Genomic DNA, 14,784 nt, shown 5'->3' on the forward strand with positions numbered 1-14,784 from the left:
TACCTCTACCAAGTTGCATATAATCTTTCGTTACTCAATTCTAGGTTTTTGATGGATGGGCATGGTGGAGAGGGAGCCATGTGCATTTATTGATGGGTCACCCACATGATTCCTGAATTGTAGGATATTACATGGAAGAGGTTTTCAGTAATAATCAGAAGACAATAGATGCTAACCCAACACTATCTACTTGCAATTACAGTTCATGGTGGTTGAGCTCATTTTATTACTAGGAAAAAGATAGTGAGCAATGGCAATATGAAGAGATTCTTATTTCAGATAGTATCAAAGGAATCATGATGCTGGACTAAAAGGTACTAAACTTGACTTTTATACTTGTTTGAATTCAAAAGAGATTTCTGAAACTGGATTTCTAAACAGCAGAGTAATTCCTTAGAAACTCTCTCCACCTTCACTAGGAGTTGATCTTGTGCCCCTCAATAAGAGTGCGTGCAGGAGCAGTTGACTGAATGAGATTTTTTAGTTCACTGGGGGCTGAGCGGTAATTTCACGTGGTCCTGTGTTTGGGTGTGGGAACTAAGCGACCGGTTGGCGTTCTTTTTCCCAAGATAAAATTAGGCTTTTGTTTGCATGTGTACACCATGGAATGTGAAATTTCCATTTTACACTTGTGGCTTGTCCGTGATGGTTCAAACCGGTTTGGGTCATTTGTGGCAGAAACACATCAAAATTGGCTGAAAACATATACTCACAGCATCAATGGTCGTTTCATTTCTATTCTTACATTTATTCAACAGAAATCAAGTAGGGATTCTTGGGAGGACAGTCGTGGGGAGAGACCTGCAGGGAATGGAGTTACTAACACACAGGAGATACCAGATCATAATACAGAAGGCATTATCCACTAGCCTAAGTAAGGTAGAACTCGTCATATATTATTTTGCTTACCATGGGCATAATCACAAAACAAACTTGTGCCTGGTGTCTTATTTTCCCACCAGGAGTTGAGAATCAAATTAACCTGGAAAGGTTTCAATGTCAGTGGTATTGCTTCTCCAGCATACAAATGATAACCAACTTTATCACAGTAATGCCTATGAAAGATCTGCCCAGTTTCTGTAGAAGGTGAAAATTTCAAAAACAATGTCATTATATATATAAGCCAGCATTATTACTGCTTTTAAAAAGGTAAGACTCCTATATCACAGTAAAGGAAGCATGGAAAAGCAGCCTGTATCCAAAATACTAAATCTCTCTGGTCAATCAATCAGTGACAGTAGCAATTAAACAAGAAAGAAGCCTAAATTAGAAGATGTGTCGAGTCCTGCCCTCTAAATTAGATATTCTTAAGTAAATTCTGCTTACATAAAAGGAAAAAAAAAAATACATATTTGCTACCAATCAGGAAATGAAAAATTCCAAATCAGGAAACCATGAAGGACTCCATTGTTTTTAAATAGAAATAGTTACATACCCTAATAGAATTTTACAGGGTCAGGTGCATGTTGACCAGATACAAGGTTGGATATTATATGCCACATCTGTATATTCTAGATTGCATTTAAAAACATGTGATGCTCTAAACTGTTTATAGGACAGGACACTGTATTTTGCAATTCAAGGTTCTTTACAAAGATGGCTCTTCAGGGTTCACGGAAGTTTTTTAAGCCAATCCCAATAACAAAAGCAGAGCTCATATGGAATAACAGAAATGAGAGAGGAATTTGATAGAAATTCTTAGGATGTAGCTGTTTCTTCTTTCTATATATAAACATAATTGTCATAATTGTTAGTGAGGTTGCAGTGTGTGAATTGTTTGGATTAATTTCAATTCAAATCACTTCAGGAAAATAGACTTACGAAATACTAAGGTTTCGTATTGAAAATAGTTACACTGGCCTAGCATTAAATTCTTTGTTCTGTTATCCTCTCCAAACTTGGATCTCCCTGTATATGTTCTTGCACACTTTTCTACATGGTTTTGCTGTTATTTGTAAGCTTTTTCAGTAATCTTTCCACTGAGATCAAGATCTGCAAATCCAAGTTGTTTAGAGTTGGTGGCAGTTTGCTAAGAGGTCAATCTGTGGTAGTAATTGGTGTTTCAATTTGTTAGAAGATTAAGTTGACAAGGAATTATAGTTTCTTTATTTGTAAAAGTTTGATAGGAATTGCTAATTTGTAGTTTGAGTCAAAAGAAATAAGTATGACTGGTAAGTTCAAAATTAGAAAGGGGGTCCTAGATCTGAGCTTGGTACTTTAGTTACTGTACAAATTCTGTTCTCTAGGAAATTTTAAGTGGTGTTTACCTAGTCTCAAAGCTGCAGCTCATCAAATATGAAGGCAAGGGAGGACTGCCAAAGAGAAATATGGTATATTGAGATTTTTGGGGAATTGAAGTGGAATCAGTTCAATCAACTCCTAGGTCTCCTTTCATGTGTGTGTTTGCTCATATGGCTACAAGAAAAATATGGTTGTTTTGCCCTCACAACACCCGTTGGATCTCCATTACTGTTGTCTAATTATCTTCGACATTGCTGTCTATTTCGAATTCAACTATCTTTCCAGCTTCAATAAAATCAGTGGAAGCAGTGAGCTGATTTCTTCACTCTCTCTCTTCTTTGGAAATCTCCTGCAAGGTTGTTTCCCCTTTTAAGTTTGCTTGTTTTTCAAAGATTTGGCAATCCGTTCTTTGCAGTAGACCTGAGGAAAATATGAATGAACATTCTTTGTCCACTTCACAACCAAAGTCTACCTTTGGAAGTATCTCTGGAGTTGAATGCGAGGCAGCAGTTCTTGTTTATATGCGGACCAGCATTAGATGCATATAATTCAGAGAAACAGGGAGGGATGATTTCGATTTTTTATGGTATATGCAACACAAAAATTCTTCGGTCGAGAACAATGCCTCTCATTCACTGTACTGGGAAACTTACTTCTATCTCATTCACAGCTCTCATTCACGGTATTCGTTCTGGCAAGTTTATTCGATCGAACAATTGTGCCTGTCGCTACTTATTCGAGAAGGAATTTCGCTACCTTAGGACAGGAGGTACTGTTGGGCTTCCAAAGCTTATAGTACTTCTCCTTCCCAACTTTCATTGAGTTGGGACTTGGGCAATGAAATTCCTAGACTATCCTTTAACCAAAGGGATTAAACATATTTAAACCACCAGACACTTAAAAGTGTGGAATTAATTATATTTAGGGGCATAAAATGTCCGATTACAAAGACTGTTGTAATCTACTTAGTTACAAACACACGCACCTAGTACATAAAATCAATTAGGGAGAAAGAACACTACTTGGTCGCATCCCCCTATACCTTCTAACAAGGATGTGCGAAAAGAGCATCCTACCCTTGCTGATCGATGCCCATACATGCTGCCATTGGCACAGTGGCCATGCGACCAAGCAAAGCTTTTTATCCCAATCAATAAACAGAAAATGTAAATCATCAACACAGTAAAAGTCACCCATCAACCCAAAAAGAGAGAAGAAAAAAAAGATGAATACTTCTACTCAGGAACCCAGTGTTCATAATTGTGATCTGGAAGGATTTTTCACTGAACTGACTCGTAAGTCATGACCAAGAAGTACAATTAACGGTATATTAAGAGAGGTGGACTGCACATAGAAATTCTGAAGTATGAGTTTTGTTCGTAAAATTTTATCAGTAAATAATATTTTACATTTAAATCCTTCCCTAGATATTAACACTTGATACAATTATTCTAAGTGCACCACTATTTCAAGAATTGGAATTGAATAGGTTGAATTGGGTAATTCAAATAAGCTAATCTTGGATGTTTTAGAAGGATCTTTATTTCCTACGGTTCCCTGCCTGGTACAATTTCTACGATTCCTCCCATAGGGGGCAGAAATGACCACCTCACCCCCTGTCGGGTGCGGTCCATCCCCTCTTATTAGAGGTACTAGGGAACCGTACTAGACACAGAACCGTAAAAGATAATTTTCAATTTTACAATGACCAATTTTAGGATTTCTGGGTTTTCAAATCTAAAGGCCGATCCTAGGGTTTTTGAGATTGTCAACCCCTATTCCGAGTTTGAAATTCTCAAGGTAATGTTTTAAAAGAAACTGAATGTAGGCATGAAAAAAACCTCTCCAGTGCGCGAGCTGTCCTTGGGGCGCATGCCAAACAGCTCCAGTCAGCCTCAATGCGTGCTGCACTCACTGGCGCACTGGAGAGGATCCGCACCCTGCGACCCAGAGAACCACTTGACGAATCAATCCATATGTGGATGTGGTTTGAGTGTTGGATTGTGTACTCCGTAACCAACGAGTGGAAGAGGAAGAGTCTTGCAGTCGGACAGAACAAAGGATAGAAAGCATGTCGAATGCCGTCGTCAATGGACTGGCCGGAGCTGGTGGAGGCATCATCGCTCAGATCATCACTTATCCACTCCAAACGGTGAACACTCGTCAGCAAACCGACAGGGTTGCCAAGAAAGGTCTCCTCTCCTCCAATTCTAATTCTAGTTCTAATTCTGGCACAGATTCGTTATCTTCCCAATCCCATCCTCCCTCTCATGGCGGTGGCACTCTAATGCAAATTCTCAAGGTTATAAGAACCGAAGGTTGGGGTGGATTGTACAGTGGACTCAAACCCTCTCTGTTTGGCACCGCTGCGTCTCAGGGCATCTATTACTATTTCTATCAAATCTTCAAGAACAAGGCCGAAGCCCTTGCAGTTGCCAGGAAAAAGAAAGGACTTGGCGATGGTACTGTTGGCATGTTCTCTTGGCTTCTCGTGGCAGCCATTGCTGGATCATTGAATGTCTTGTTTACGAATCCTATATGGGTTCTTGTGACTCGTATGCAAACCCATACCCAAGCAGAGACGAAGATTATGGAAGCGAAAAGAGAGGCTATTCTGAGGGAAGCTGCTGCAACTGCTCCAACTAGTTTGATGGATGTTTCTACTGCTTTGCAAGACAAGTTAAGCAAACTAGATTCGATCAAACCTAGTCCATATGGAACTGCACAGGCAGTGAGAGAGGTTTATTCTGAAGCAGGGATTAAAGGGTTCTGGAAAGGTATAATACCTACACTTGTCATGGTATGCAATCCATCTATTCAATTCATGATTTATGAGAGCTTGTTAAAGCATTTGAAGGCAAAACGTGCTGCAACAAAGCAAAGTTCAAAAGGGGTTTCTGCTTTAGAGGTGTTCTTGGCTGGGGCTTTGGCTAAACTGGGAGCAACTGTGGTTACCTATCCATTGTTGGTTGTCAAGTCAAGACTTCAAGCAAAGCAGGAGATTGGTGGTGGTAACATTTCATTACAATATACAGGTACAGTGGATGCCATAGTTAAGATGATTTGTTATGAAGGATTGCCTAGTTTTTACAAAGGGATGAGCACAAAGATAGTGCAGAGTGTTTTCGCTGCCTCAGTCCTCTTCATGATCAAGGAGGAGCTAGTAAAAGCGTTTCACATCCTATTAGATAAGATCCCAAAAGCCATTCCAAAATCCCAATAGAGTCGACTAATGATTATTGATTGGTTTTGCAAAGATACATGTAATGGCTGTAGAATAAATTGCTCTTTGCTCATAATCTGTAGTTAGGCGGATTTGGGTAAGCTTCTCCTGTGCTGAGTCTGGGTGATATGCAGAATCCAGAATGGCTGGGGGGGGTGGGGGGTGGGGGGTGTGGGGGGGAGGCAGAGGGGTCTGGAGCTCACATTCTTATTGAAAATGCCCCCTTTCTAACCTAGTACTGTCAATGCTTGTTTGTAAAGTTAGAGAAACTTTAGGGTTTGTATAATTAGTATCAAGAGTTCAATTCAATGGGAAGCCATTGCATATAAGAAAAAAGAAGAAATCAAAGATCAGTTCTAGTGCATGTATTCACTCTGCAGTTTCCACAGTTCAATTCAATGGGAAGCCATTGCATATAAGAAAAAAGAAGAAATCAAAGATCAGTTCTAGTGCATGTATTCACTCTGCAGTTTCCACTCAAAAAGAGAAGAAATCAGAAGGTGGGGAAAAAAATTGCAGTGTTTGTATTCACTTGTACAGTTTCCACTCTCAGATCTTTATACAATTTTCCTCAAAGTTCAAAAGAATCAAAACCCATGTTCCCACCTTATCTTTTTAATCTAATGGTGAAAAAAAGTTATTTGAGTATTGTTGGTTCGATTATATTGTACTGCAAAGTGTATATAAAGTACCCATTACCAAAAAAAAAAAAAAAAAAAAAAAAGTGTATGTAAAGTACCCATTATCCATAGGAATCCCACGTTATAAGACTGATATTATAATTAGGGTTTTTAACAAATGCCCCCCTAAAAATGCCTATTTGTTCGAATGCCATCTTGCAATTTTTTTAATTGCAAACTCCCCTTACTTTCAAAAACAGTGTAGTACTTTGGTCCAATCCGTTAGTCTGGGACGTTAGAGGTTAGTTTCAGGGAATCTAATGATCAAAATGCCCTTATGATAAAAACCAACCAATATTAAAAAGTAAAGTGACCAAATTGCCCTCATCTTTCCCAAATCGTTTAGGGTTTGAAACTAAAAATCAAATCCTAAACCATTTGGGGAAGATGAACCCTGATTTCCATTGTTCCTAATCGTTGCTTCCTGAATCAGAATTGAATCAGCCGAATTAGAATCATTTAGTCCAATTTTTAATCATTTTCTTTATAAATCATCTTGAATCGGACTGATTCATGGGCCGATTCCTAAACCGATTAAATTTCCACCATAAAATAGGTTAGATTCCAAATTCTTGAACTTAATCAGGCCAATTCCGATCCGATTCGGATCAAAATCCTCTCTGACCGATTTCGTTCCCGATTCTCAGTTTTAAAACCTTGGTGGAGATATGAAGAGTTTTGTAGGACCCATCTCCTCAACAACCTCTCCATGACATAGTAATGTCTAACACACGCACACTCTTGGTATTAGGGGGAGCATCAACTGGAGTCCCAAGCTTCACCACCATAAACCTTGCTCTTATACTGCCATGGACATCGGAAACTGGTGCAGTTCAGGCCATAGAAGTATCCATTTGGGCCGGAGATTTATCAGAAGCGAGTACAATGAGTTCATGTCAACCACCCGATCAAGGTGGAGAATGGTGTGGAGAAGAATAAAGAAAGAGAAGAAGAAGATCTTTAATTCATCCCCGGCTCCGGTGCAGGTCCCCTATGATCCATATACTTATTCACAGAATTTCGATCAAGGGTCGGCTTGGGCTGACCCCGATAACCGGTCTCGGACCTTCTCCGCTCGGTTCGCAGTTCCGTCGACGATCTTTCAGAAGAATGAAGAAGATAGTTAGCTAGTTGTAGTGTCTTTCTCTATGTTCATATATAATAACTTTTGATCTTAATGATGAAAATTAAGACTTTCAATTGTTATGTTTGGCAATGCTAGCTTCTCATCCTTATTTTAAGTAATTGAAAGTTCTGTATTTACTGGTTCACGAATAGATGATGAAATCTTTGGTTCTAAAGTAGTTTTAACAATTTTTGTGCTTTATAATGATCTAATCATCTATCCAGCAATTCCTTCTATCCTCTCTCTTCCACAGAAACTAATTCATCTCTTTCAGCTAGTTTATTCATGTTCTTGACTCTGCACCTTTCTCTTCAATAACCCAAATGAAACTACTTTTGAATGAGGTTGCTTTCAAGTTAGAAGTTAAAACTGTCAGTTCCTTGGAAGTTCTAACTTGCTAAGGAAGCTGGATTCATTGTTTTCCATCAAATAATCATATATGACAACTTTTTACTCGAATTCTTGTACCCCTTGCAAAGAATGACCTGCTCTGAGGTTTTTATTTATTTATTTATTTATTTATTTATTATTTATTTTTTATTGAGGTGGTGAACCGAATGGAATTTTTTTTTAGATTTGTAATGGTAGCTGAGGGTTTGGGCCGATAGGATGGAGGAATACTTATATTCTTTACTCGCTTTGTTGTAAAGTGACTGAGATTTGGGGTTTTTTATTTAGGGTTTTTAGGAATGAGCACCAGTGTCGTTTTTGGGTGTTTTTGAGAGATCTCCATTGTAACTTTCTTTGATTTACATGGTGAAACACTAAAACATCTTCAGCTTCGCTCATGGACGTAGCACGTACACCACATTGATGTGTGAACCATGTTAAATCTTCGTGTCATCTTGCTCGGTTTTTTGTTTTTGTTTTTGTTTGTATTTTGTTTGATGTTTGTTTTAACAGTTGCTATGGTTGTCCCAATCAAATTCTAACTTGATAACTCTTTTCAAATTGAACATATAACACAAAGATAAAAAGAAAAGCTTGGATTATTCTCAAAGATTAATTCCTTTTTATACTTAACCAACAAGCAAGATAAGATTCTTTAATTAAGAATATCAAGGAGAGGGTTGGTCTCAATGATTAATCTCTCAATTCTCATGGCCTGTGATCTTAGCTTTTTCTATTGAAGTGGGAGACAAACCAATAAAGGCAAAGGGAATCTAGCTAGCTACAGTTTGTTATTCTGTATGTTTGTTTACATATAGACCTTGGGAATATTAAAATGGGTTTGATCTTATCACAAAAAAGATATTCATTTCATAGGCATATTAAACAACTATGGGAGTTGGGACTCTATAGTCAGGAGAGACTCAGCACATGCACCATATACGTATAATATCCACCTAAGTTATGAGATTGTTGGCCCACCAATGGGGGACCATTTAATGGAACCAAAATCATAAATGAGTTGAGAATTTTAACCATCTGATCGAACACCCAGTGTCTGGATGGGTTAGTAGTCCAAGCCCACTAAATAGTTAGGGTAAATTACATGTCATCCCCTGATTTTTTAAAAAACTCAAATCACCCTCTGGTTTAGACCTCAATATGATAAATTAGTCCCTATTGTTAGTTTTATGCTGTTAAGTGATGATGTCAGTTAGTTAAATAAATTTAAATCCCTAAACTACCTTTGACCAATGTTGAAAATGAAGGAAGGGTAGTATTATAAATTTAATTCTAATGCATTAGTACAAGGGTAAAATAGTCTTTTCACACTAGTAACTAACAGCAGACTAACACCGTTACTATAGAGGGGGTGATTTGAATTTTTTAAAAAATCAGGGGCTGATCTGAGTTTCGCTTAAAAACTAAAGGGTGATGTATAATTTACCCTGATAGTTAATACCAAAAGAGAATCCAAGGATACTTATTTAACACTTTAGTATTGAGACCAAAGAAAAGAAGTCAATCCGGAAACTTTGACCAAAGAAACCAAAATGTCTTCTGTTATATAGAGCTGAAAGGCCAATCGTACGTAAGGTTCTTTGTCATATAAAACTATGTCATCTAAGAAGAAAGCTGAGTAAACCCACAACTTTGTACAGCCATCCGTATCCATGGAGGTTCATATGAAAGCAAATAAGACTAAAATTAAGAATCATAACAAATTCCTTCAATAAACCAAGAAATTTTGGACAGCCATACATATGGATGGAGGTTCTGGATGTAAATGATCGAATTTGGTCGGATAGTGGCATTATCATATTTGTATACGATTATATTCGGACGGATTCAAATAATATTCTATTAGTTTACGGACAGATTCAGATAGTTTTCAAATAACGATTTTTTAAATACAGATTCTCGAATACGAATTTTTAATTATCCGTTGATATATATTTTTACCGTTTTGTTGATGAGGGTTAGGGTTGAGATTCGAGAATTCAGCAACGAGTCCGAATCTGCTCCCTACTTGGGGATGGTGGGGACAGATCTGAACCCTCCATGGGGCATGAATCCCACACCCCATGGGGGGTTGGGATCTGTCTCCATTGCTCCCCATGTGGGTAGCTGATCCCAACTCTTCAACAAGTCTCCTTTCTTCTACTCTTCATTATCACTTTCCTGTGTATAAAAGTTCTTATATGTAAATCTCTTGTTATGGCTAATATACCCGTCTAGAGTTTTACAACGAAACCCTATTAAACACGCAACCGTATCACTCGGAAGTTCTTCCACAAAAGAAAAAAATGTCTGATTCACGAACCTGACTGAACCATTGGAATGGTCCAAAATCCCAGTTCGGAAACTCTCGCAATGACCCAAATTATGAAAGTCAAGTACTTGACAAACCAAAGCAAATTTTCCATTCTCAGAAAAATCAGTAGAACAAAAAGACTTGAAATAAAAGGATTTGAATATTTTTATTGTGACCCAAGTTTCGATCAAAGTGCCTTGTAGCATGAACAAAAATTTCTATAAGGAAAACAAACATAGATTTAAAAGAACCATGAAAAAGCAAGGGATAAAAAAAAAATAATTACAAAGAAAATCATTTGTAGAAGGACAAGAACTAGCAGATCCAAAAACCAATTAAATGTATGGCATCACCTAGCTAGTCCATGGGCACAATAGAAAATAGAAAATAGAAAATAGAAAATAGAAAAAAAAAAAAATGGGGTTACAACAAGCCTTAGTTATTATATCATTATGTTATTATCAAAAGATGTCATTGTCATACACATTTTTCAAGCATATGTCTAAAATGACATTTTCACGAAAAAATAAAATAACGTTTCACTAGAAGAACAAACTAATATAAGGATTTCTTCTTAAAAAGCGTACGCCCCCCCCCCCTCCCCCTTTCGGTATAATGGATCTAAGAATTAGAAAACCTTGATAATTGATAGAAGAGACAATAGTTATTTTGTTCGGAACTAAAATTTGAGCCTTTGACAAATTTACCCTTAATTTTCTATTTCAATTCATTTCGAAGGACTCTAGGCAACAAATGCAGAAATTACATCTTTAATCCTCTCCAATGGATCTAGGAATTAGAAAATCTCCATAAACGATAGAAGAGACACTAATAGTTGTTTTGTTTGGAACTAAAATTTGTGCTTCAAATTTTGTGAGGTGTTAGTTCTTGCCAACTAAGCTATTCCTTGAGATTTAAATTACATCTTTAACCCCTAGGTGATTGGTTAACATGTCTATCTTATGGGTAAAGTGAAGTAAAGTTACAAATTCTTTGACACGCCTTCTACATTTTATTCCTCCCTTCCCTTCCTTGTGGGGCCCATAGCTTTTTGATTCCACTCTTTTACTTTCTTGTTAAGAAAATGAGAATATGAAGAGATAAGAGAAAGAAATGAGCGAATGGGTGAGAGATAAAGGGGGAAGGGGGGGGGGGGGGAACAATTTTTGTGAAGTTTTTTTTTTTTTTTTTTTGACCTTTCACAACAGGGTTTTCAAGCTGCTTTTTGAAAACCAAATCAGATTAGACATTTTTTATTTTTTATTTTTTTTTTGAACTATTCTACTCAAGGGCCCATAGGCCAACTACAAACTAAGGGGAAGACTAAGACAAGCCCACAATCTACAACTAGGGGGTAGGGGGAGGGGGGAGGGGGAGAAATGTGTCTTTTTTTGGCAAAATATGTAATCCGGGAGAATCGATCCCTTGACCTCCTGGGGGCATACACCAACTTGCAATGCCACCAACCAACTAAGCTAGCAATTGTTTGCAATCAGATTAGACTTGAAGCTACTTGAAGAATAAGAAGAAGAGAAGATTTTAGCATGGCTTTGGCTTGTTTTTCTATCTCCAATCTCAAGATTTTCTGCTAGAAAGTCAGGAGCTGTTGTGGCTTGGCTAATGAATTATCTCCAATTAATTGGAAGATTTATTTTAGGTTTCCTGAGTAGGGAAAGACCAAAGTTTGCTAGTGATTTCTGAAGCAACCTTGTATTTTCCAATATACTTTGTTGTATAAACTCAAGTTTTGAGAAAAAAAAAACTTGAGAAGAAAAACTAATTTTATATTTTCTAATTAGTGAATCTTTTCATTTATTTGTCATGTGATTTTTCCCCTCATATTGAAGAATTTTTCCTGTATATTTGATGTTCCAGTTTGTCTTGTGGTTGCTTTATTTTTCTACTTTAGCATTTACAATAAAAAAAAATATATATATTTTACATTGATTCTAAGAATAAAATGAGAATCAGCCAAAACCCTAGAAATAGAATTCTGAAAAAAAGTAAAGATTTCCATAAGTCTATTTTTTTTTTATTCTTTAATTCAAAAAATCTTGTTGAACTTGATACAAGAGGTAGATTTGTTGTTTTTGCTATTTTACTTACTAGATGAGAAAGAGACGAAAATACAAATTTTTTTTTTTTGGGGACTATCTTAATCAAGGGTTTATTGATCAACTACAAACTAAGAAGAGTCAATCTCTTAACCTCCTCGAAGCCATGCACTCCAATTGACAAGCCAACATTAACCAACCAACCAAATGATTTTTGTAAAATAAAAATTCAAAGTGTAATCATGGCTGATTCGCAAAATGGGCATAGTCAAAATCAAGGTCACCAATACGAATTTGATTCATTGAACCATGGTTGCATCCTGCAAAAGAATTCTACTTTTTTTTTTTTTTTTTTGGTAAACAAAGAATCCTACTTGCTAACAAGAAAGGAGAGATGAGGAGATATCCTACTTAACCCATTCTGAATAAGGCACTCAATAGAAGAAGCACTTTTATTATGAAATGTGAAGTACCCTACATATACTTTATTCGTACAGAAAATAATACTAATATGTGTTACTACATAAGCAACAACAATAATAACAGAAGATTATGTATAGCTTGTTCGGACAGGGGTAAGGTGGTACATTCTGCCTTGCTTGTGTGTTGAACACATACAACAATAGGGGTAGGCGGAAGTAGAGGAGTCGAATTGTTATGTATAAGTGTTGCGGGCCCCGGCAAGTTGGTCTTTTATTCATCTATCATATGATCTCATCAGAAGTTCCACCTTTCCCTTCCACTCAAACCTTCTGAAACTTGACCTTGAAGGCCTCATCATCCAAACCTGCCAAACGTCTGTAACCATTGTTGTCGACTAAAATACCTATATCCTGGCATTGAGGTCTGCAGCTATCACAAACAGAAGGACAGAAATTAAGCTTATAATTATCATCATATGTCTCAATTCTAAACCAATTTGCCAGAGTTTCTCTTCCTGGATTGCCTTCAACACCACCGGTCGTGACGAATCTCTGGTCACTCGACGACTCGTCATCGCTTTTGAGCTGCCACACAGTTGATTGTGTACAAGTTGTCACGGCAGAGAACTTTATATTGAGATCCATTGACTCTTGAATGATCACTTCATTTGTGTCTGCCAGTGAAAAAGTTACCGGAAAGCCGGTAGACGTCTCAACCTGCTCTTGAACAACAACTAAAGGGCATTTGGTTGCATTACCCAAGTTGGAGAGAGTAAGGACACCACCTTCCCCACTTATCACTGGCAAGATATAGTATTCGACATCAGATCGGAGTTCGTCACCCGCCGTGTCACGTATGGTATCGGCTACCGCCGGTAACTGTTTGATAATGGAAGTTAAAAGAAGAAGCTGAAGTAGAAATAGAAGAGTACTCCTCATTGTTCTTGTATGAAGTTAATTGTGAAGATGCATGCAGAAAGCCCTCCTACATATAGAGAATTTTTGTATTAGGTTTTGCCACTATTTTTGACAATAGTGGTGAAGACTTTTGAGTCATTTGAACATTAAAATGTTTGACTTTGACTCTTCATATGAAAGTTATCTGGTACAGCTCATCTTATCACGTGGGTTTTTTTTTGTAGTTTGTGGGGATGTAAACGGATATTTAAAAATTTGAATTCGATCATCGTTTAGGGATATTCGATTTTTTATTCGAATTATTCAGAAAATATTTAACCGATTCAAGTAGAAATCCAATTAATGATCTTGAGGGTTTTTGAAGATTCAACATATACTAAAGAATGAGAAAATAAGAATAATGAGATTAAAATAACTGAAAGACATGGATTGAGAGTGAATTGTATCCGTTGGGGGGAGGAAGGTCTGAGTTACACAAGTCAAAGATATAAATAGATAGTCAAAATTTTGAATTTAATTCACATCTATAATCATTTAAGGATATCCATATTGGACAGGAAATGTATATCCGAATCTGATTACATCTAATTCGTATCCGATCCTTATTGATCTATTTACATCTCTACTTTTTTTAATCTCACACTATGGGGTGTAAAAATGTGAGATTCAAGAGAAACGTTACCCGGGTGAAGAAAGTTTCATCCGTAAAGTCATAGTCAAACATTTAATAATGAAAAAACTCAAAAATCAAGATGAAGAAAAGCTAGCATTTATGGATTTCGTGCCAAACTACAAGTACTACCTAAGCTGATAAGCACGGCATCAGATAATGTTATGGAGAAAAGTTTCTCGAAAAAAAAAATTTGTTTTGAAGTGTGAAGTGTGAACAAGGGGTGTCAAACCCCAAAAGCTGTGAAACAGAACCCCCCGAAAGGAGTTGTAGAGAAGATCTGGTTCATAGAAATGGATAGAGCCTCTGGTTGTCAAAGGTTTACTGTTTCACTAAGTAATTGTGAAATTTCAATGGTCAAAATTAGAAAGCTTATCCTCACATTGATTTTATTGGTACCATAACAAGAAAACATTTATGAAGTCTACGTTATTGAACACGGCAGGTTCTTCTCTACCTAAGATCCAAAATGGTAGTTAGGATTTGGGTTTATATTACCAGACAAGAATTAAGATTGCAACCTATGTTTAGGATAAGGCTAAGATATTGTTTGCAAATTCTTACCTCAAAAATAAAAATTTTTGTTTGCAAATCCAAAGCATCGTTGGAAAAATAGGTTTTCCGATTCGACTCATCTTTAAAAAAAAAAACCTTGTGACTCAATCAAGGCAAATCATGTTTTTTATTTTTTTAATACAATAAATATGTATAGTTAATAAAAATCGGAAAAAAAAAAAATCAAAGAA

At 36.8% G+C, this 14,784-nt stretch overlaps 2 protein-coding genes across 2 annotated transcripts; one reads left to right on the top strand and one right to left on the bottom strand.

The window, feature by feature from the left end:
• Positions 1–4,205: 4,205 nt before the first annotated feature.
• LOC122652872 (peroxisomal nicotinamide adenine dinucleotide carrier-like) lies at positions 4,206–5,479 on the top strand. The gene has a single exon (XM_043846750.1). The coding sequence runs from the start codon at positions 4,313–4,315 to the stop codon at positions 5,462–5,464; it is 1,152 nt and encodes a 383-aa protein (XP_043702685.1). The 5' UTR covers positions 4,206–4,312; the 3' UTR covers positions 5,465–5,479.
• A 7,281-nt stretch (positions 5,480–12,760) lies between these two features.
• LOC122649568 (kunitz trypsin inhibitor 5-like) lies at positions 12,761–13,392 on the bottom strand. Its single transcript, XM_043842766.1, has one exon. It carries the CDS (start codon positions 13,387–13,389, stop codon positions 12,772–12,774), a length of 618 nt encoding a protein of 205 aa, XP_043698701.1. The 5' UTR covers positions 13,390–13,392; the 3' UTR covers positions 12,761–12,771.
• Positions 13,393–14,784: the final 1,392 nt, after the last annotated feature.

This window comes from Telopea speciosissima, chromosome 2, assembly GCF_018873765.1.
Source record: "Telopea speciosissima isolate NSW1024214 ecotype Mountain lineage chromosome 2, Tspe_v1, whole genome shotgun sequence".
In the NCBI taxonomy this organism is placed as follows: Eukaryota; Viridiplantae; Streptophyta; class Magnoliopsida; order Proteales; family Proteaceae; genus Telopea; species Telopea speciosissima.

What these genes read in the sequence shown, in the direction of transcription:
- LOC122652872 (XM_043846750.1), top strand. Translation starts at nt 4,313, where the DNA reads ATGTCGAATGCCGTCGTCAATGGACTGGCCGGAGCTGGTGGAGGCATC.
- LOC122649568 (XM_043842766.1), bottom strand. Translation starts at nt 13,389, where the DNA reads ATGAGGAGTACTCTTCTATTTCTACTTCAGCTTCTTCTTTTAACTTCC.